Source organism: Schistocerca cancellata, chromosome 2, assembly GCF_023864275.1.
Source record: "Schistocerca cancellata isolate TAMUIC-IGC-003103 chromosome 2, iqSchCanc2.1, whole genome shotgun sequence".
NCBI lineage: Eukaryota > Metazoa > Arthropoda > Insecta > Orthoptera > Acrididae > Schistocerca > Schistocerca cancellata.
Genome location: NC_064627.1, coordinates 785,617,638 through 785,636,858, shown reverse-complemented (window position 1 = coordinate 785,636,858; position 19,221 = coordinate 785,617,638). Strand labels below are relative to the sequence as shown.

Genomic DNA, 19,221 nt, shown 5'->3' with positions numbered 1-19,221 from the left:
CTGAAACAGGATACGTAATGAATGCTATAAAGAAAAGTACGTAGCTTCTGGAATACTTAACTTTAATTCACATTTGTAGAACATCGCTCTTGATGAAACAGTAATAGAATCTTAATATCAATTGAATAAGGCGCCTTGCTAGGTCGTAGCAAAAGTAGCTGAAGGCTATGCTAACTATCGTCTCGGCAAATGAGAGCGTAGTTGTCAGTGAACCGTTCCTTGCAAAGTTGGCTGTACAACTGGGCGAGTGCTAGTACGTCTCTCTAGACCTGCCGTGTGGTGGCGCTCGGTCTGCAATTACTGACAGTGGCGACACGCGGGTCCATCGTATACTAGCGGACCGCGGCCGATTTAAAGCTACCACCTAGCAAGTGTGGTGTCTGGCAGTGACACCACATCAACATATGGACTACAGAGGTGGAGACAACATTTTGGGTGTGGAAATCCTGTGACTGTAGATTTTACTCCAACAAGTGAACATTTTTCCACCGCATTGGACAAGATCCTGGAACGCATGAACAAAGTGTTCATGATAGAATGTTGAGTCTTACATAAAGTACTCAGCACTTCTTCATACAGTGGAGGAATAAGTTTGTTCTTCAACTTGATCCTTTTTGTCCACACATGGTACAGTGTACAAGGTAACAAATCAGCAGGCATACTTTGGAAACAACAGTGCATTATATCTAGAGTTCAACTTTGCCATCTTCTGTTTTGAACTTACTTGTCTTTGGCAAGAACAGGATTTCAGCAATCTGGAATGGAAGCAGTCATGATGAGAATGATGATTGCTGTCATCATCTGTGTGGCTTCCAATTAATTTTACATGAGAAGTATTTTGAAACTTCCAGATCTGTGAACCACGTGTGCTGAGCTATATGAAGGTTTTGTCAAGTAGCAATAAATGTTTATCCTTTGTGATCAAATGAATATAATTTTGTGCAACATTAGGAAGTGTTTAATATTTAACAATATTTGTACTTTCAGTTCTGTTGATATTATATTCTCTGGTTCATCATCACAGTTAGGCATGCTGGGCTTGTTTGAGACTGTACAACTTCCATTGAGCTGTTAAAGACTCTGATGATGCCTCCAATATTGGAAGATGAAAACATTAGGCATGGAATTATGCCTTGGACCTTATGTCCAGGAGACACATATCAGCAATAATGCAAATACGGGCCATGAAAGCTTACAGTCTGTGGTGAGATTTGAAGTATTTGAGATGTAGTTCTACAGAAGGATGTAGAAAATTTGGTGGATTCATAAAGAATGAAGAGGTTTTTGGCAGACTCGGCCAAGAAAGGAACTAGTGGAAAACAGTGACAAGAAGAATGGCTAGGATGAAAGGACATTTGTTAAGACATCAGGGAATAACTACCAGGGTAATAAAGCATAAAAACTTCAGGGGAAGACATTGCTTGGAATACATCCAACAAATAATTGAGGTCCTAGGGCAGTAGTGCTCCTCTGAGATGAAGAGTTTGGCACAAGAGAGTAGTTTGTTGCAGACCATGTCAAATCAAATCAGTTAGAAGACAGATGACACCCGTGCCCCCCCCTCCCCCCCCCCCCAAAAAAAAAAGCAGCAACCCTCATTAATATGAGAAGCACTTTCTGCAGCAGTTGGCACAAAATGAGGCTGGTATCACTCATGATGTGGCCATATGAGTGTGGTTTTGGGTGTCTGTATGCTGGAAAAGGAGCTAGTGCTCAAAAACTAGTGTGGATGTTGTGTTTAGTTATGCATTACTCTGCTCCACATATTGATCCATGATCCCCCCATGAACCATGGACCTTGCCATTGGTGGGGAGGCTTGTATGCCTCAGCGATACAGATGACCGTACCGTAGGTGCAACCACAACGGAGGGGTATCTGTTGAGAGGCCAGACAAACGTGTGGTTCCTGAAGAGGAGCAGCAGCCTTTTCAGTTGTTGCAGTTGCAGCAGTCCAGATGATTGACTGATCTGGCCTTGTAACACTAACCAAAACGGCCTTGCTGTGCTGGTACTGCGAACGGCTGAAAGCAAGGAGAAACTACGGCTGTAATTTTTCCCGAGGGCATGCAGCTTTACTGTAGCATGGAGAGCTGCATCAAACCAGTCTCAGGACTGAAGACCACAACAACAACATATGTGAGTGGTTGCCTTTCCCTTATTTTATGTAGTATCACACATTGCTAGATATACGTAACGTAAGTGAACCATGATGGGAGGGGGGAATTTGTAATGGTGTAAACATTATTTATTGATAATTTCAACTTTTTTCATGTAACAGCTTTAATAAAATTTGAAAAGTATACAATAATTGTTCATCAACAATAATGAAAGCAACACAATGAATGCAATGATTTTGTCATCTTCATTATTAACTGCACACACTAAGAATTCACATAGTCATATTGTGTATGGAACATATAACAAAAATTTTGTAATAGTAAAAACACATTGTGTTTAAGAAATGTTCATTTTTTGGTACAAGCAATTATTTGAACAACTGAGTTCAAAATGTAAAATTATGACATTGTCACAGTGGTCAGTCTTACTACTTTCTGAATTGAACAGTTGTTTAAGTGCAAAAGTTTAAGTTGGCAATGCATTTTCATTTGACAACTGACATTATCATGGAGTGTTTCTCTGTAATAACAACTTCTCTCTTTGTAGGTTCATTTGTTTCTGAAGAGAGCTTTTTTCATGTCCAGCAATATTTTTGACCATAAGTAAAACAAAATTCCATATATTAGTAAACATTTTCTCATCACTTGTGTCTTGTTGTGATGTAATATCAAGTACGTAAGTCAAAAAAGAAAAGAAGATGTGAATTAATAGAAGCCAGACATAAATGGAGTGAGGTAAATTGCAATACAAAAGTGTTTTGAGTATTCTGCATCAGTCTTACTAGTTTGAAAACCATTGAAATTTTCACTGTGGTTATGTATGTATCTATGCACCTTGGTCTATTGTAATTTTTGTTTATATTTCATATCTGTGGTATTTCTTGGGTTGTTGCATTTATTTGTCTACATTACATGTTGAAGTGCTTACCAAAACCAAATGTAATAATTTATAGTAGAATGTGCTTTTGCTAATTCCACCTCAGATAATTGTTATAGTCGCACTCTATAATGAAACACTGAAGCTATGAGAACAAAATACATCAGAAGTTTAAAATACACATTTCTTAAGTTTGATGTACTTCGCCTGTTACTGCAGTTATTAATTTCCAAACTTTTCTTTGGCTTTTGAGCAGTCACATTATTTTATGTATGTTTTGCTTTTTACAGCCTCAGCAGTATGAAACTGACTTTAAATTACCTTTATTTATTTACAAATCTGCCCAGTAATTGTTTGCTCCTCATAAAGCTAATTTTTTTTAGTTGCTTTACCTGACTTCAGAATGCCTTGCTTTTATGCTAAGGTGACATAATGCACAGCTTAAAGCACACTATGTAAAGATCATAATGGTAACATAGTTCAGTTTTACTTTTCAAAAAAATTGTCACATACATAAACATAAATTCATGTGAGGATCTTCTTTTGTCTATTATTTAAATTACAAAGTAAAACAGAGTATGAATCAGCCAGATTAAATAAAGACTACTGACAATGATCTATAAAGGTAAAACATAAATAATTAGCTCACACAAACGTATTGACATTACTTCTACATCACAGTTCAGTAAGCTGCATGAATAAAGTGCTGACAATGAAACATTTGATACTATTTTGATGCTATCAATAATAAAGTGAAAATGTGAAGTGCCAAACTGTGACTAGTGTATGGCAAGTCCCATTGTAAAATGAAAGCTAAGTTGTTATGTGTAGAATTAAAATATCACTTAAATGCATTGCTGCCAAAATTAGACACTGAACTAAAAGATTATGTTGATATGATGAATAGTAGAAATCTTTCTACAAGAAATGATAACAGAGTTGACAGAAATGCAAATTATTTACGTCATCATGTTCATATAAAGAAAATGGGGGGGGGGGGGGCAGTTGTAGAACAGTATGTATCATAGGTGATAAATATAGCAAGAAAGAAGAAAAACACAATAAAACCACTTGATATTGGAGTTAAATGAAGATAAATTTTGACAGGAATTTGTGTAAAATTATGCATGTGTTATATTGAATTGTTAGTTTACACACTGGAAAATTGGTCTTTTGCAAAATATACCAAACTTTGAAATTGCTGAGCTACCTTGCATACATAAAATTAAGACCTGTGTGTCTTGGTTTATTAACTTTTTGTCTCTTCTCAAAGATGATAGCCATTATATTAACCTTCCAGTGATGTTGGCTTCAAGAAAAATTACAAATAGAACAAAAAATAAATATTTAAATGAGTGAAAGGTAAGTCACAACAAATATAGATCAGCAACCTAAGGCCTTGTATTACACCAAGCATGTAGATCCTGAGTAGGCACTGTTTTTAAATGCAGCTCAAATGTTATTTCTGAAGAAACTGATCACCTATAGAACAATATTCTTTGGAAAAATATATACAGCTTAAAGTAGTTTTGAACAGCCTGATCACAGCTTTGATCTTAATATTAGCAGATCTGCAAATTACTTGTACATATGCTTCAGAATCCATTGTGGAATTTAATGGTCATCTTCTACACTATTTTTAACTGCTGTAGCCAACAGTTCTTGACTAGAGGTCATATTCAGTATTATAAGAAAGTTGAATAAATAAATTAATCATATTTAAAGATTAGAATATAAAAGTGTAGTGTCATCTAGCAGTAGTGTTAGTAAAACACGAGACATTAAATTCTTTGGTCTACAAGGTAACCATAAATAACACCATCATAAGAGAATAAATTATAACAGTGTATGTGTGGAATGGGTGCAAGGACATACAGAGGTGTCATCAGTTGATAATGTAACAACACTTCAGCAGTCATGTAAGAGGATAATTTTACATTCTGTCAATGTCGTCTTGCCTATCTGGGCAAAGGAAATATGACATATAATTTTTACAACTCATCATCAGTTGTGTTGGCTCTTCAATGATAAAGCTGAGTTCTGTTTTCTTCACATATAACAAGAACACCATTTATAAGTAAAATAATTCCAGTTTCCTAATGTTACTCATGTCTCTCTCACATTTGATTTTCCACTGCTGTACTATTTGCTTTAAATTCAGGTGTGAGGAATGTGGCCACATAGTACACATATTGTTACATATACTTTACTTTAATTTACTGTACTCTTCTGCAGTAATAACCTAGTGTCTGACACTTCTCACACAGATGTTGAGGATGAACCTTAGACTGATCTGAAACATCGAGTCCATCTGGTTTTTCCAAAGGACGCTGGAACATAACAGTTTTGAATGAAATATCTCATGGAATATACTTATACTTACTATATACTTGCAAATGTCATCTTCTTATAATTTTTGTAAATATCACATTTGTTATGGTCAGTATAGTTATTATTCAAGAACAGCAACAAGTGAATGCATACTCTAGCAGCTACACAATAATCAAAGCATAATAAACAGAAAAAAAACCCTGATCTCATCAAATGCATTAATCCTAACCCTTTAAGCTCCAGTGGTTTCTGCCGTGACCCACTATTTTCCACTTTAGCATGAAACTACCAATGCTAAAGGCATTGTTACTCCAAAACAAATGTATAAATTGGTAGGTTGTGGCAGAAATCACTGGGGCTCAAAAGGTTCTGTTAAGTTTCATGTTGTGATCTACCAATGACGTAAAAATCATAGAACAAATGTTAGTTTATTTGATATATTTCTACTAATAATGTCAAACTGTCAAACAAACCTGCTTATGTGGAAAGACGTGCACATGGCATTTAATGCACTGTTGGCTCATGTTGGCCCAACTGTTGCCTGACATCCACTTCCTTTTGCACTTGGGACATTTATATTCCCCGAAGCACCGCTTTTTTCCTTGGTAGGGAGTAAGCCCTTCACCTTTAGGCCTTGCCTAGAAATGATAACATGGGTGTAACTTACAGGCCCATTAACTAAAGAATGAAGAGTGGTATGGTAATATACAAACAAAACATGTAATTTCTTCTTTTACAACAAGTTTTGTTTCTAATTCTCTGTTTAAAATAGAACCATCCATCTTCTCATTATTTGTCTCATAAAAAGAAAGTTATGAGATTTTTTAAGGGTTAATATATAGTTTGTATTAGATTTTGTCTGACAAGAACACCTTACCATCTTTGATAAGTGTGACATCTTCATTTATCCTGCTCGTGTTCCTGTGCTTTTTGTAAATATAATTACTTTATAATATTTGGAAATGTTATACAAAACAGTCAATTATTTAATTTCTGTTCAGCAATACCTTTTCATTAACGAAACAAATAGGCACACAAAAGTTTTCATACGTACACAAAGAGCTCCACAGTCTCCCAAAAATATGCTTCCCATTCATTTTGTTCTAGATCCCATGTCTTGGATGACTTTCTTGTGCACTACTTTAAAACACTGAGATTATTTTTTGGTATCTTCCAGTCTCATTCTTACTTGCCTATTGATGATAAGACCATACACTACTTTTTGCTGAGTTCTGGAGAGAGATTTCATATTTATCATACGAAATGTGTGTTCATACATGCATCCAACCAAGAAATAAATGTTGCATACTATTTTACAAACAGTATGTGAACATTCTGACTACCTTGTAACAGTTCTTTGCCTTGCTGGAACATAATATGTTGAAAGAAGAGGTCTGACTTAAATGCTACAACTTCCCTCAGGCAGTAGTAGCTGTCAGAACTACCCACAATTCATAGATGATGATAGTTTGATTATAACCTATGATGTCTCAGGTCTTCATGCCTGTTGTCAGAAAAGGTGGCAGGGGATGGGGTTAATGCTCACCCTGTACGCGGTGTTCTATTAACCAGTGTTCTGCAACCAGAGTGCCACCACAAAGTGAGCGGTGTGATGTGAACATGGACCTCAATGTTAGACACACTACAATTTTTATTTATTTCTTTTAGGTAAGAAGGTATTTGTTTATTCTTTAATTATTTAATACATGCTGCTAACCATTATATTTTCATAGAAATTAAATGTAACAGTATTATGAGAAGGAAACTTGCTACTCACCACCTAGCAGAGATGCTGAGTTGCAGATAGGCACAACAAAAGACTCTCACAATTAAAGCTTTCAGCCATTGGCCTTCATCAGCAACATACACACACACACACACACACACACACACACACACACACACACGACTACAGTATCAGGCATCTGAAACCCCACTGCGAGCAGCAGCACCAAAGCATGTTGGGAGTGGCGACTGGATGGGGGTAAGGAGGAGGCTAGGGCAGGAAGGGATAGTGTGGTGGGGGTGGTAGATAGTGAAGTGCTGCAGGTTAGATGGTAGGGAGGGGGGAGGGGGAGTAGTGGAAAAGGAGAGAAATAAAAAGACTGGGTGTGGTTGTGGAATGGGAACAGGGAAGGGGCTGGATGGGTGAGGACAGTGACTAACGAAGTTTGAGGTCAGGAGGGTTACAGGAACATCAGATGTATTGCAGCGAAAGTTCCCATCTGTGCAATTCAGAAAAGCTGGTGTTGGTGGGAAGGATCCTTATGGCACAGTGGTGTGAAGCATTCTTTGAAATGAAGGATATCATGTTTGGCAGCGTGTTGAGCAACAGGATGGTCCACTTATTTCTTGGCCACAGTTTGTCAGTGGCCATTCATGTGGACAGACAGCTTACTGGTTGTCATCCCTACATAGAATGTAGCACAGTGGTTGCAGCTTAGCTTGTAGACCACATGACTGGTTTCACAGGTAGCCCTGCCTTTGATGAGTTATGTGATGTTAGTGACCAGACTCGAGTATGTGGTGATGGTGGATAACTTTTTTACTCTTTAATTTGTTTAGTCTCTATTGTTGTTATACTTCACTTAACCCTCGAGCAGGCGCGCCTGTGTATAAAGTGCACCAACTGCATATAACATTGTTGTGCACAGTTCCATTGTTGTTTTACAGTAGCAAGCCCCTACCTATTCCTGCATTATTGTTTCAGCTAGCACAGTGAGAAGTTGTGTTGTCATAGGTTCACATGAGCTACAGTAATTTAATATAAACTGCGAGTGTGTCATCTTAGAGTGCAAAGTATGCCACGTGCCCGTTCATGTAAGTAATTTTTCCTTCACTTTTATTTCGTTCCTTTTTAATCTAATCAAAAGATAACATGTAACAAGTCGCTATATCACTGTGCAGGGTGAGATCAAAGCTGACAGACAATGAGCTTAATTGGTTGCTTAGTGAGTATAGTTCAACTCTGTACCAGGCAGCAGAAACGATGATGACTCTGAAGAAGAAGAAGAGGAATTTATCACACAAAGTGACAACGATGCAGATTTTGATCAAGAGTACAATTCAGATGATGACTGTGAAGAGCCACTCACCACGGGTGGTATTTTTATTGGGACAGACAAAACGTGTAAATGGAATAAAATATGCCCTAATGTGACTATGAAAATAAAAAGAAATAATATTGTAAAAATATTTCCTGCCAGAGGGGTCACGTGTGAAACAGAGGCTTTATGGACAATACTTAGCCTGGAAATGATTGATGAAATTGTATCAACATATCCATTCAATCTAAGAAAAAATGTGTACAATATTCCAGAGAAAGGAATGCTAAGGAATCTACAAGGTGTGAAATAATGGCATTGTTGGGATTGCTGTATCTCATCGGGACTAAGAAAGCAAACCACACAAATGTCATTGAACTGTGGACAGCGGATGGTACTGGTATGGAGATTACAAGAGCTGTGATGAGCTACAGCAGATTTCTGTTCCTTTTACGACGTATCCGTTTTGACGACAAGAGTACAAGGCAAGAAAGAAGAGTAATTGATAAACTTGCTGCAAATATCAGATGATTTTGTGCTGAACTGCAATAATGCTTATAGCGTAGGACAATTTTTGACAGTAGATGAAAAGTTGCAAGCTTTCTGGGGTCACTGTTCTTTCGTTCAGTATACCCCGAACAAACCATCGAAGTATGGGATAAAGATTTTTGTTTTAGCAGATGCTAGAACATTCTTCACTGGTAATATATTGTGGAAAACAATCTAAAGGGCCATAAATGTTTCTAATTCTCCCTGTGATATTGTAGGAAGGCTAGTTACTCACACTGAAGGCTCAGGAAGAAACATTACAATGGATAATTGGTACACTAGCAGTTCCATAGCCAACTCCCTTTTGAAAAGGCGACTAACATGCATCTGCATGTTGAGAAAAAACAAACGCGAGATCCCACAACAATTTTTACCTGGGAAATGTAGGTCTATACACTCCTCTTCATTTGGTTTTCAGACTGATATGACGTTAGTTTCGTATGTTCCGTAACAAAACAAGGCAGTTATACTACTTTCAACTAGGTGCAATTTTGGAACCATTGACGAAGTTACAGGTAAAACAGAGGTAGGTAGGTGGTTCGCAGGAGAGCTTCTGTAAAGTTTGGAAGGTAGGAGACGAGGTACTGGCATAAGTAAAGCTGTGAGGACAGGGCGTGAGTTTGCTTGGGTAGCTCAGATGGTACAGCACCTGCCCGCGAAAGGCAAAGGTCGAGTCTCGGTCCGGCACACAGTTTTAATCTGCCAGTAAGTTTCAGAGGTAGTTTTGGATTACAATATGGCAAAGGAAGGAATCGACGCGGTCAGTCAAGTGGGAGGTGCATATTTGGTCGCATGGGTAACAAGATGATGGCCATGGCTCTAATGGATATAGCAGGAACGAGTGATTAAATAATTTTTCATGCAAATGAGGTAAATCCTAAAAAGAAGAGAAGAATTTTCTTGAAAGATTCTGTACCGTTTCTTATGAAGCCTTGGCCAGCTGGGGTGGCCGAGCAGTTCTAGGCGCTACAGTCTGGAACCGCGCAACTGCTACGGTCGCAGGTTCGAATCCTGCCTTGGGCATGGATGTGTGTGATGTCCTTCAGTTAGTTAGGTTTAAATAGTTCTAAGTTCTAGGGGACTGATGACCTCAGAAGTTAAGTCCCATAGTGCTCAGAGCCATTTGAACCATTTTATGAAGCCTCAACTTGTGGAAAGAGCTAATATTCCTTCACTTCCTGCCGACACTGCAACTTTCCTCATCAAATACAAAAATCAACGTGTTGAAAAAACTGAGGAGTCTATTACCAAGAAAAGAGGTTGTGTGTGACATGCAGACAAGCAAGAAATACATCTATTACCTTAAGGTGTAACTCATGCCATAGCTTTGTTTGCAAAGGACATGTAAAAACAGTGCATACTTACGAGAAGTGTAAAGCATTTCCCGAGAATGCGCAAGACAATTAACTGTGTAGATGGAAGGAACTGATAACTGATACTTCTTCAATATACAGGGTGTTACAAAAAGGTATGGCCAAACTTCCAGGGAACATTCCTCACACACAAATAAAGAAAAGATGTTATGTGGACATGTGTCCAGAAATGCTTAATTTCCATGTTAGAGCTCATTTTAGTTTTGTCAGTATGTACTGTACTTCCTCGATTCACCACCATGATTTCATACGGGATACTCTACCTGTGCTGCTAGAACATGTGCCTTTACAAGTACGACACAACATGTGGTTCATGCACGATGGAGCTCCTGCACATTTCAGTCGAAGTGTTCGTACACTTCTCAACAAGATTCGGTGACCGTTGGATTGGTAGAGGCAGATCAATTCCATGGCCTCCAAGGTCTCCTGACCTCAAACCTCTTGACTTTCATTTATGGGGGCATTTGAAAGCTCTTGTCTATGCAACCCTGGTACCAAATGTAGAGACTCTTCGTGCTCGTATCGTGGACGGCTGTGATACAATATGCCATTCTCCAGGGCTGCATCAGCGCATCAGGGTATCCGTGCGACGGCGGGTGGATGCATGTATCCTCGCTAACGGAGGACATTTTGAACGTTTCCTGTAACTAAGTGTGTGAAGTCACGCTGGTACGTTCTGTTGCTGTGTGTTTCCATTCCATGATGAATGTGATTTGAAGAGAAGTAATAAAATGAGCTCTAACATGGAAAGTAAGCGTTTCCAGACATATGTCCACATAACATATTTTCTTTCTTTGTGTGTGAGGAATGTTTCCTGAAAGTTTGGGTGTACCTTTATGTAACACCCTGTATAAAGCCTTTGACGTGCTATATTGCAGTGAAAGAGTGTTTTTGTTCAGTATGTGCTTAAAGCATTGGAACAGATTGATATGTCAGCTGCGGTAATAGAATGATATGAGAGTTTCTTATTTGTCTAATCAAATAGTAAATTAGCGATGTAATATAAGTTTCTTGTATTGTTGTTTAAAGAAACTAAAATTAAACTGTGCTTTAGCTCACACGTTTCCCTTGGTAGCATAATGACAGCTTTTACCTACTTGTGTACAAAGTGTCGCGCGCCTGCTCATCTTATTAAAATCAGCGCGCCTGCTCGAGGGTTAAGTTAATTGTATTCTTGTCTGTAGCACTGCACTCGTTATGCTACTAAGGTGAGAGTACTGTGTAACACTGCATCTTTTGTGTACAGCTGGTTACATATGCTCTAATTTGCTGCTGGTTCTTGATCTTTTATGGCTCTTTTCGGTCACTGCTGAAGGACCCATGCCTTGTCAGACAACAATACAGTATTTCAGTTTGACATTATTGTTATTATCCCTTGCTAGACTTTCCATTGTTTGAGTATTTTAGTTCAGTTTCTTCACAATTGTGCTCTGCAATTGTGTGAATCTCGTAACTGCTACACCAGTATTTTCTACTACAATGGTATTAACCACGCCCCCTCTGATATAAGTAAGTTCATTGTAAGGATTGGTCCGCAGTGTAACCATCGAGCCCAAAAAGGGAAACAGAAAATAATTCAAAGGGAATATAATGATATTTAGCCGGCCGAGGTGGCCGAGTGGTTCTAGGCGCTACAGTCTGGAACCGCGTCACTGCTATGGTCACAGGTTCGAATCCTGCCATGGGCACGGATGTGTGTGATGTCCTTAGGTTAGTTAGGTTTAAGTAGTTCTAAGTTCTAGGGGAGTGATGACCTCAGAAATTAAGTCCCATAGTGCTCAGAGCCATTTGAACCATTTAAATATATTTATTTGTTAGCTGTGTTGGTGAAAACTTTGTAATGCTGCTATGGTTGCTAGTAAACTGAAATTACTTTCGTTAACATCCTTCTCTGTTAAATAAATATATGAATTATTTTCATTAATTGTTGGAATAAAATAAGAAACAAGTGAAGCTTATAACTTTGTTGGAAAAAAATATATCTAAAAACAAAGATGATGTGACTTACCAAACGAAAGCGCTGGCACGTCGATAGACACACAAACAAACACAAACATGGTATGAGTTATGCAAAAAGTACAGAAAGTTAGCTATAATGTATTCAGTCTTACTGTAAAGGCCAAAAAACCACACACAATAGCAGACAAGTTGTTAATGCCAGCATATAAGAAATGGTAAAAATAGTCCTTGGCTCAGGAGCTTCTACGGTGCTGAAATTTCAAAAATTCCTCTTTCCGCTAACGCAATCAGCTGCCAAGCTATTGAAATTGAAGACATTTTGAAGGGGAAAGTAAAGAGCAATTGTAAATTATCACTTCAGATGCAAGAGTGCCTGATATTAATGGTCATGCACAACTTCTTTCTCGTTTTTGCAAAGAACTACCCAAACGAGCAACCGCTGAAGAAATATTTCGTATGACTAATGAATATTTGTTCCATAATGAACAAACATGGGAGGAATGTGCTTCTATGACAGCCTGAGTGAAAGTACATGAAATAAATTCTAACTTACAAACCAACCATAGTCTCATTAATAGTGAGCTTCTGGTGTTCAGCCATTGTTGATTCCATTTTCTGCACAATATTTCAATGAACAACCCAACCATCTTCTCCAAGTGCTGCCAGTTTTGCTATTGTTGCCTGGACTCCGACTAGACATTGAGCTACTATTGGTCTCATGCTACTGTTTGTAGCTGAGTTTGATTCCCGAAGTCCACTGTGTCCTTTGATGCTCTTTTGTTTTACAGAGCACACTCTGATACTCCATGAAATGCAAATTTCTTCAGCATAAAAGCTCACTATTTATCAACTGCACCAAGGAAACATGAGGGAGGAGTTGTTCCACAACATACACAAGTCAGTTAATCTCTGCCAAAAGAAATGTTGACTTTTCAGTGTGCTGATGTTCCTAACAAAATGTTGAGATGAACATGTTATACCTACATTCGCTAAAATCAATCATCACCTTAACATGCCAGCAGCAAGTAGGATTATGTGCCATGGAAGCCTGGTTCAAGTAAAAGAGAGAAATTGTGAGACTTGATGGCTGCTAGTTGACACCTAAAAGAGCTTCCTTGTTTCCATTTTTACATCTTGGCTAAACTCTCTGCAGATTCTTGCGAATGGGATGACAATAAAACATGGTTGCAGGCAGAATCTAGGCAGTCAAAAACATTTACATGCCAAAAAGCAAAATCTGATTACTTGCACATTAAGCCAAGACGAGATGAGGGAGCTATACTATAATTAATCTCACTGAGAAACATGTGGACAAGGATACAATAAAGATCCTTCCTCAAGGACAAAATTTCACGCCTACTGCAAAAATGCTACCAACAGCAGGTTACTTTAGCTCTGTGGAGCATTTTGTAGTGTCTTTCCCACTGGAAACAGCAGAAGTTTGCTGCAAAACTTATAGAGCAGGTGCCAATACTATGATCCTACATCTCCAAAGGAGAACAAGCAGTACTGAAAAATCTATGAGCGGACAAGGAAACTGTAATTCTGCAAGCTGACAAGAACAGAACTACAGTCCAAATGTCGTGTGTTGACTACAATAAGATCTGTGGGTACAGACATATAGATGTCTGTGTCTGTCTCGAAATCTGACAGAAAACCCAAAGAGATTCTGGTCATCCATAAGGCACACCAGTGGCAAGATGCAATCAATACCTTCACTGCGTGATAACAATGGTGAAGTCACTGATCGCAGTGCCACTAAAGCAGAGTTATTAAACACGATTTTCCGAAACTCCTTCACCAAAGAAGATGAAGTAATATTCCTGAATTCCAAGCAAGAACAACTGCCAAGATGAGAAACATAGAAATAGATATCCTCAGTGTGGTAAAGCAGCTTAAATCACTTAATAGAAGCAAGGTTTCCCGTCCAGATTGTATACCAGTCAGGTTCCTCTCAGAACATGCTGATACAATAGTTCCATATTTAGCAATTATATATAACCGCTCACTCACAGAAAGATCCATACCTAAAAGTTGTGGGACAAGGCCGGCATCGCCCCCTTCCAGGTGGGAAGCTCAAATTCCAACAGCATAATGCATCACACCACTGTTATCTATACTAACCAAAGAAAATCGTTGGAAGATATGTCATTTGGGCTACCACCACTAACCTAACCCCTTCCCTCCCCTACCCTCCCCCGAAAAATGGTGGCAAGTTTGAATTTTGCCAGATGTTAGTGAGTGCCATGCCCACCTGGAGTTGAAGTGAATTTTAGCGAGGACAACGTCCACCTGGACTTGGAAGGAAATAGTTTAAGTCTCCACCACGATCCTCAACCGACCGCCATGTCCCCCTACCAACCCATGCTTGAGGTATATATTACCTTATGATCTTCGGAAATTCAAATTTTGTGGTATATATTGTCTTTGGTGGTTACTATGATATTTGGATGAAATTTGCAGGCAAGTACCGATTCCCCCTTTCCTACTTTTAGTGCGGGAAGTTAGAATTTTTGAGGGAAACTGGCTTCTTCCCAACTTGCAGGGTATAATAAATGATCTACTGTAACACCTATGAAGTTCCAATTCGCGAATGGCCACTCCCACCTGAACTTGGAAGGAAATCTCCACCAAGATCCTCAACCAAGTGCCATGTCACCTTACCAACCCCTGTTGTTTGGCTAACATACACTAACACGTACTAAAGAGTACTAACGTGCATTAACATGTAGCCAGCCATGGTGGCCAAGCGGTTCTAGGCACTACAGTCAGGAACCGCGCGACCGCTACGGTTGCAGGTTCTAATCCTGCCTCGGGCATGGATGTGTGTTACGTCCTTAGCTTAGTTAGGTTTAAGTAGTTCTAAGTGCTAGGGGACTGATGACCTCAGAGGTTAAGTCCCATAGCGCTCAGATGCCACTAACGTATACTAACATGTACTAATGTGCACAGCACTTATCGTTATCCAAGATGGTGGGGGTAAATGGTGGGAAAACGACTCGGCCTGTGATGGACGTAAGTTTTTATTTTGCAAGTAATGTCTCCACTATGAGACCTAGATTCCAACCAACCTAGTACACATTACTGCCACCATAGGTTACTATCATCCCTCCTGTGACCTAAACCCAGATGGTGGTCTGTAGGGGAAAATGGCCTGAAAATGACTCAGGCTGCACTGGGCTGCTGGGGAGAGTAAGGAAGGAGTGCACTCTATTAATTTTGGAACATTTCACTGATGGATGGATTATATTTATCACCCTGACACAAAGCACTCGCCCTGATGTGCTTGGGGTCATGATACACAGTCTCCAGATCTGTAAACAATTCCTACTTTTTCGAAATAATTTCAGTACAGACATTCAGACTCTTCCTAAATAAAGCAGTACACAGATGTGCGGACAAGAAATCAACTCATAAACTGCCCAAATAATGCATAGCGCAGCCTACAGACCTGATCGCAAAATAATGCAACAGACATGCAAACAATGTGTGCAGACACCGCCCCCTGTCCACTAGACCTCACAGGGGGATACTGACATTGCCGCGAAGTGACGCGGCCATCAGCTGTCAAACCACGCGCAGATGCCCACACGCATGAGGCGGCGACATCCCTGTCATACTTGGTACCTGAGAAATTCCTGTCGGAATACATAATCACCTAGGCACCATTGATGACGCGATCGAACAGGAGCAAAAACTTATTTACAGGATGAAGATGCTTCAAGCTGGGACACATGCGTGGGTTCGTCGCTACCCTTCCTCTATCTGCGGTCTGGCGAAAACGCTGCAGAAATCCGATCCAGAATACTACAGGCTACTTTCTCCTTAGCAATTCTAATGGACTATGCGTGACGTGTGGCTGACGCATCATCATGTGTAGCTACTTACCATCGCAAGTGCATCTAGAAATGTTCTCAATGTTATTCTGAAGCCACATTGCTATCTAATATAATAACCAAGTCGAACTCTAGTAAATTGCATAGTGTCCCAGAAATACTTAACGTGCGCTTTTGTAGGAGTTTTCGTGTTGTCTCTGATTTTATGCAGGGAAATTCTTGCCCTAACAGAACCTTTTTACGAAAATAGCGCAGAATAACATCTAATGCACTCTTCCCAGTGGTCCTAACGTGATACCCCAGTCCATAACGTGTTACCCTTCTTGCTTTCAACACACACAACCGTTCCCACCGCTGTGTAGAGGTTCCTATATCCCAGCACAAAGGATTGGTTCCTGTCAAATTTACCCGCTGAATTATTGATGCCATCAGTATTGAAGCACCATCCACCTCTTCTTTCTTTCTACAGATGCGACTTTCAGTGGTAAATTTATTTTGCACATTTCGCTAAATTGCATTGACAGTGAAACCCGCAAAGTTGTTTACAGAACATCAAGTACTTACCAGACACACAAGAATATTGGAAGCCAGACGCATTTTTACCAGTGTAACTCTAATTAAATATTACGATTGCTGCTACAGTCTGACACCGATCGATGTACAGGTAATGTCCCCTCTTGATGGCTATGCTTCTGGTACGAATCTCAGTATCTATAGTGCACATAATTTTCCGCATGAAAAATTTCTCTCATACCCTCACAGTTATCGATGTGCTGAATCTATACGTCCCTCACAATAGGACACACAGTCATCTTCTCTAGTCATGCCATTGCATAAGCCACAGAAACTTACAATTCAATATATACACATTTTAGACAACATAAGCGACAGTAACTTTGCAATGCAATATATACACATTTTACACAAACAGTGCAGTTATCTTTTATATCTGTACAGCACCAAAAAAAATTATCATTTGCCTACACTCACACAGACTTTATGTCACAATGCTCCTCAGTCCTAGGGAAACACCGTCCACCTTTTCTTTCTTTCTACAGACCTGACATTCAGCAGCAATAAACTATTTTACACTGATCGTCATATTGCACCAACAACTAAACCTCGCAAAGTGCCATACATATCGTCAAATACGGAAAGACACCTACTCAATTACACTACCCTCCCACTGGGGACAGGAGCTTGAATATTAGTGCGTGAAACCGATCTCCAACACAGCAATATATGAATGCGTACCATGTCAATGTAGTAAACATACAATTCATATCCTACACCATACAAAATTACCCCTTTTACATCAGAAATCCCGCAGTGAATTGAAGTCACTTTCAGAACTGATGTGCAAAGACAGTCTCGTTTCCTCCTCGGTATAAACTCACTACTGTTTCTGGTCCAGACCTGCCTGCTTGCCTGCGTTTCTACACCCATCTACAGACTCTGAGATTACATGGACACAAGTATTTCAGCACCGTTTGCCATAATATTATATCATTTTCGCGGTACTTCTCAATATCAAGCATACATCAGTAGCCTCCCGATCGTTCATGCAACATAATTCCGAAGATATAGACGAAATTATTTCTCTACAAACCTGAAACTTTAGCTAGGTGGAGTGTGCTCTAGACCACTGAGTAACTAGAAGCAAACAGATGAAAAACGATATTTCCACTCACGAATACTGATCTGGCTGTTGTAAGAGATTCCAAATCATCCCTATAATTTACAAGCCAACTAAGGTCTTTCCCATGTCTAGAGGATGGCAAACCTGTCTTCCACATGCCAGATGCACACACCACAATTGATCTTCTCTCAACTACATAAAGGTGTGAAATATGGAGAAGCAGTTAACTGACCAATTAACATGGGAGGGAATAACGGTCCAGCACAAATGCACCTCCATACACAATCTTCTTAAATTTCCACTTGATCACAAAAGCCGCCCATCTTACAAGCGCAGTCTGAATTTAACATCATTCGACAAGAGAGCAGATTGTGTATGGAGGTGCTTCGTGCTGCACCATTATTCTGTCCCATGTAAATTGGTCAGTTGACTGCTTCTGCACATTTTGCTCCTCTATTTAGTTGAGAGATGATTGATTGTGATCTGTACATCTGGCATGTGGAAGACAGGTTTGCCTGTCCTCTAGACATGGGAAAGACCTTAGTTGGCTTGTAAATTATAGGGATGATTTGGAATCTGTTACATCAGCGAGATCGGTATTTGCGGGTGGAATATCGTTTTTCATCTGTTTGTTTCTAGTTACTCAGTGGTCTAGAGGATGCTCCACCTAGCTAAACTTCGGGTTTGTAAAGAAATAAATTCGTCTATATCTTCGGAATTATGTTGTGTGAATGATCGGGAGGCTACTGCTGTGTGCTTGATATCGAGAAATACCACAAAAAGGATATAATATTGTGGCAAATGGTGCTGAAATACTTGTGTTCATGTAATCTCAGAGTCTGGAGGTGGGTGTAGAAACGCAGGCAAGCAGGCAGGTCTGGACCAGAAACAGTAGTGCGTTGGTACCGAGTGGGAAACGAGACTGTCTTTGCACATCAGTTCTGAGAGTGACTTCGATTCACTGAGGGCTTTCTGAAGTAAAGGGGGTGATTTTGTATGGTGTAGGATACGAATTGTATGTTTACTACATCGACACGGTACGCATTGATATATTGCTGTGTTGGAGATTGGTTCCACACACTAATATTCAAGCTCCTGGCCCCAGTGGGAGGATAGTGTAATTGAGTAGGTGTCTTTCCGTATTTGATGATATGTATGGCACTTTGCGAGGTTTAGTTGTCGGTGCAATATGACGATCAGTGTAAAATAGTTTATTGCTGCTGAATGTCAGGTCTGTAGAAAGAACGAAAAGGTGGACGGTGTTTCCCTTGGACTGAGGAGCATCTACATCTACATCTACATCTACATCCATACTCCGCAAGCCACCTGACGGTGTGTGGCGGAGGGTACCTTCCGTACCTCTATCGGTACTCCCTTCTATTCCAGTCTCGTATTGTTCGTGGAAAGAAGGATTGTCGGTATGCCTCTGTGTGGGCTCTAATCTCTCTGATTTTATCCTCATGGTCTCTTCGCGAGATATACGTAGGAGGGAGCAA

The 19,221-nt window shown here is 39.6% G+C and overlaps 1 protein-coding gene across 1 annotated transcript in view; it reads right to left on the bottom strand.

Annotated features, from left to right (window-relative positions):
- Positions 1 to 2,707: 2,707 nt before the first annotated feature.
- The window catches only part of LOC126162641 (zinc finger CCHC domain-containing protein 24-like), a 177,104-nt gene continuing 160,590 nt past the window's right edge, over positions 2,708 to 19,221 (bottom strand). The window contains exons 4-5 of the mRNA XM_049919275.1: positions 5,799 to 5,963; positions 2,708 to 5,324 (exon numbers count right to left, since the gene is read on the bottom strand). Coding sequence (XP_049775232.1) covers positions 5,211 to 5,324; positions 5,799 to 5,963 — 279 coding nt within the window. The 3' untranslated portion in view covers positions 2,708 to 5,210. The remainder of the gene's footprint in view (positions 5,325 to 5,798; positions 5,964 to 19,221) is intronic.